Genomic DNA, 4,753 nt, shown 5'->3' on the forward strand with positions numbered 1-4,753 from the left:
AATCATTACTAATATATTGTGGATATTCCAAAAACCTTAATGGACTTTTAAATTATACACTTTATATAGGAAATTATACTAAACATTAGGATCACTACAAATGAAATCCCCAGGAAGTTATAATAGGAAACATTAACTGTATTTAATTTAATGCTTTCTTACTTACATTAAACAGAAAAAATACTTGGCTATTTTAATAGACTTCATTGGACATTGTCTTCATTGAAGACAAAATTCAAGTTAAAAATGACTTCAGCTTTAATACCTATTATCAGACAACTTTCCAAAACTTTACAGTGCAGTAAAACCCTTTGTTCAAAAAAGAGTCTAAATCTAAATATCATTTATTTATCCCTAGATTTGGAGGAAGGGATTGTCATTATCATGTACCGTAATGCTGAGAAAAAAATATTTTATAATTCTGCATTAAAACCATATTATCTTTTTAATTTATGGAATTTCCACAATATAGTACAATAACAACAATGATTGCATGCACATGAAACTTCAAATCTGCCATGCACAATTTGCTATTTCTTTCAAATATACAACAAAATTATCATACATTTTTTCCTTTTTTTTTCCTCTTCCAAAACCTTTTTCCAGTGAGATATGTCTAAAAGAAATCAGGCTATAAATGTGCTAGAATGTTAATAAGAAATCACAATAGGATACCTAGTATTAGCCATATATTTCTTTAATCTGCTTCACAGAACATAAAATCCGATAAAGCAAAATACTTTGAAAAACTGGGTGTCCTTAACTTCAATATCCTATTATAATTTATTATATATAAATATATATATATATATATTATATATATCATTTATTATTACAATAGCAAGTATTATAAAGAGCAAGTCTTGAGAAAACTGTAATTTGGATAAGGAAAATGATGAATATATTAAATATTCATTCTTCAGTGAAAATCAGGTTTTAGAGAATGCTTGTTTGAAAAGCCAGAGAGATGAGTTGGACCATCTAGTCATGTGGAGGAATTCTCTGAATTTGAAAGGAAGGAAGATGATGGAGAGAGAATAAGAGGAAAGGAGGGAGAAAAAGAGAAAAAAGGATAATTCAAAGTACTTATTTTGAAAAAAAAATTTTATTTGATTGTGTTAGTTGTTCCATTGTGACCTCATTTAGGGTTTTCTTGACAAAGATCTTGGAATAGTTTGTCATTTTCTTCTTAGTCTCCTTATACACATATGGAGACTGTGTTAAACAGGATTAAGTGACTTGCTCAGTGTCACACAGTCAGTAAATATCTAAGGCCAGATTTGAATGTTAGAAAGATGAGAGTCCCTGATTCTAGGCCCTGTGCACTATCCACTGTGTCACATAACTATTCCAATTAGATGACAACATGTAAAGAAAAATTATGACTGTTAAATTATCATATTTGCTTCTATGGGAACCAGACTATTTGAAATAAGGTGATATAAGGTAGAAAGCAATTTTAAAACTATGTTCATGAGCATAATCACAGTTTAAATTCAATTAAAAACATACTGAAGTGCCTGTTATATACACCAAATCTACCTTTCACTATCTTAAACAGAAATCACTAGACCTTATGATTTTTCATTAATTTAGGGACCCTTCAATATGGACATTTTTTTCCACTAATGCATATTAGCATCTAAACAAGATTAATTATCTTAATTAATTTAATAATTTTATTAATCTACATGCTGAGCATTGCACTAAATGCTAGGATACTAAAAAGGAAAAAATAGTTTTCACTCTTGAATGACTTGCCCATGGTCATGTAGCCAATTCATGTCAAAAATACAATTTAAATCCAGGACTTTCTAATCCTAAGGCAAATATTTTCCTTCTAAATATTTTTTAAAGTGTTGATTAGATAAAACATAAACTTCTATGTCTGATATTGAAAGACTTCCATAAACTGCCTCCAAGCAGCTGTGTTTTACATTATTTCCCTAAAAGGTCCTTAAATTTCTTTTTTATTTTATTTTTTCTGGTCTTTAAATTTCAGAAAAACTAGATAATACTGTTCCAGTCTTACCCTTTCCTCTCCTTCTATCATCTTCCCAGGCTATTCTCCATTTCTGGAAAATATTCTTTCATGCTCTCTATCTATCTTCAAGGTTTACTTCAGTTATTCCTAGGAAGCCTTTCCTGAATCTTGTCAGCTGAAAATGGAGAATTAATTTTCCTCTACTATTTTTCTTAGAGCACTCTGTCTGCATCCTTCTTTTCTCTCCAGCAATCTTATATCATATTTATTAGTGTTCTTTCTGTCTTACCTATTAGATTCTAAACTCCATAAAGTCAATGACTTGGTTATTTTTCGTATTTGTATTCCCAGTATTTTGTACATTTTTGTAGAGTATGGGCTAGCTCCCTGGAGGGCCTTGGGGTCAGCCAGAATCAGGATAAATTAAAATCCTTGGTTTTCAGGGGGAGAAGTGAAGGAGGCAGGCAAATAGCCATGAGGCTTGCCAAAGATGAATCCTGAATCCTGGAGTACAGAATCACCAGGCTCTCTCTTCCTCATCCTCCTGCCAAGTAATTCTGATCTCTCTCCCTCTGCCCTCCAATCCTTGCCTATGATTATCTTAACACCAAACATTCAGCAAGCATCAATGGAGTCATTGTCTCACATCAAATAAGTATTTAGCCTTAAGTACTTGGTTGTCTGATTCAAGCATACCTTCCTTTTTGCAGTTTCAGCCTTCTACACATTTTTAAGCATGCTAAATTGAAGAAGCAATGTGTTTTTGTGGCTATAGAGCTGATGTTGGAGCTAAGCAAAGATCTAAGTTTATGTTCTGCTTATGACATACGATGGTAATGTAATCTTATGCAAGTCACTTATGTGTCATAAATTCCATCTTTTCCTTTAGCATGCAACTCAGAAGCTTTCTTCTGAGTAAAGCTTTTTCAGATTTGCCTAATTGCTATTACCCTCCCTTCAAGACTACATTGTATATAACTGCTATATGTGTTTATATATCAACTTTTATTCATGGTCTATATTTTATATATACTTGTTTCTTTCATCCCCATTAAGATGTGAATTTATTGTGAGGAGAGATTTTTTTTTAATTTTATGTGTTTGTATCTCCCTTACATGACACAGGAAACTTGGTATATGTAAGCATTTTATAAATACTCATTGATTGATTAACTTTACAGGCCCTAGGACACTGTCTATGATTCCAACTTGCATGGAAGTTTTCAACAAATAGAAGAAATTTCACATTGGATATACTTACATACTAAATATATATATATATATATATATATATGTATATATATATATATAATTATATTTAATCACCATATTATATAGTATACAAAATCACACATGTATATGTGTGTGTGCATATATATATATATATATATATATATATATATATATATATATATATATGGTTGACTATATGAGTATATTCTATTTCCTATTCCTAATTGAATTGAATTTCATTTTTCAGTAAAGACATAGGGGGAGGGAAAAGTCATCTTTAATGTAATGAATAAACCCATGATATATTTCTTTATTCTAGCTAACTTCAAGCTCCTTGGTTTTATAAATGGAGTGGAGCAATAAGTCAGTGGTGACTGAATTCATTCTGTTGGGTCTGTCTAGTTCTTGGGGACTCCAGCTTTCCCTGTTCTTTGTTTTCTCTGTATTTTATGGAGCTGCTGTGCTGGGCAACCTGCTTATTATCCTCACAGTCATTACAGACTCTCGCCTGCATTCTCCCATGTACTTTCTCCTCAGCAATCTCTCCTTCATTGATGTGTGCCAGGCCACCTTTGCTACTCCCAAAATGATTGCTGATTTCCTCAATGAGCACAAGATCATCACTTTTGAGGGCTGCATGTCTCAAATCTTTTTTTTGCATGTATTTGGGGGCAGTGAAATGGTGCTTCTTGTGGCAATGGCCTATGACAGGTACATTGCTATTTGCAAACCTCTTCACTATATGACCATCATGAGCCAACGTGTGTGCACTGCTTTGGTGGGGGTTTCATGGACTATTGGTATCCTGCACTCAGCAAGCCACTTGGCTTTCACAGTGAACTTGCCTTTCTGTGGGCCCAACAAGGTAGATAATTTTTTCTGTGACCTTCCCCTAGTGATCAAGCTTGCCTGTTTAGACACTTACTTTCTGGAAATCATGGTACTGACAAACAGTGGGCTGCTATCCCTTATCTGCTTTATCCTTTTACTAATTTCTTATACAGTTATCCTTGTTACTGTCCGAAGTCGATCCTCTAAAGGGACCTCAAAAGCACTTTCTACCTTGTCTGCTCATGTTACTGTTGTGGTGCTTTTCTTTGGGCCATTGATCTTCATCTACATATGGCCTTTTGACAGTTTCCCCATTGACAAGTTTATCTCTGTATTTTTTACTGTCTTTACTCCATTCTTGAATCCAGTCATTTATACTCTGAGGAATGAAGAGGTAAAGGCAGCCATGAAGAAACTGAGGAATCGGCACATAGAGTCCAAACAGATGTCCTAGGAATATGATGAGGAAGTTCATTCCTGAGAAGTCCAAATTGCTTTTTGTACTGAATATATGATTTATGAATTATCATACTTCTGTTGTTATTATTGGCTTCTGGATATTATTGGATTCAGCTTTGTAGAATCCTGTAATAGTGCTCATTCTTTTGTGGTTTCAGATGTATAGAATGAGTCATTATGGTGGAGTAATATTGTAATAATACAATCACAGAGCCATAAGAGACTTTTAAGGTAATAATGTAGTTT

At 33.1% G+C, this 4,753-nt stretch overlaps 1 protein-coding gene across 1 annotated transcript; it reads left to right on the top strand.

The window, feature by feature from the left end:
• The first annotated feature begins 3,563 nt into the window (after positions 1-3,563).
• On the top strand, positions 3,564-4,502 carry LOC141553418 (olfactory receptor 4K1-like). The gene has a single exon (XM_074285084.1). The coding sequence runs from the start codon at positions 3,564-3,566 to the stop codon at positions 4,500-4,502; it is 939 nt and encodes a 312-aa protein (XP_074141185.1).
• Positions 4,503-4,753: the final 251 nt, after the last annotated feature.

This window comes from Sminthopsis crassicaudata, chromosome 2 (genome assembly GCF_048593235.1).
Source record: "Sminthopsis crassicaudata isolate SCR6 chromosome 2, ASM4859323v1, whole genome shotgun sequence".
NCBI classification, from domain to species: Eukaryota; Metazoa; Chordata; class Mammalia; order Dasyuromorphia; family Dasyuridae; genus Sminthopsis; species Sminthopsis crassicaudata.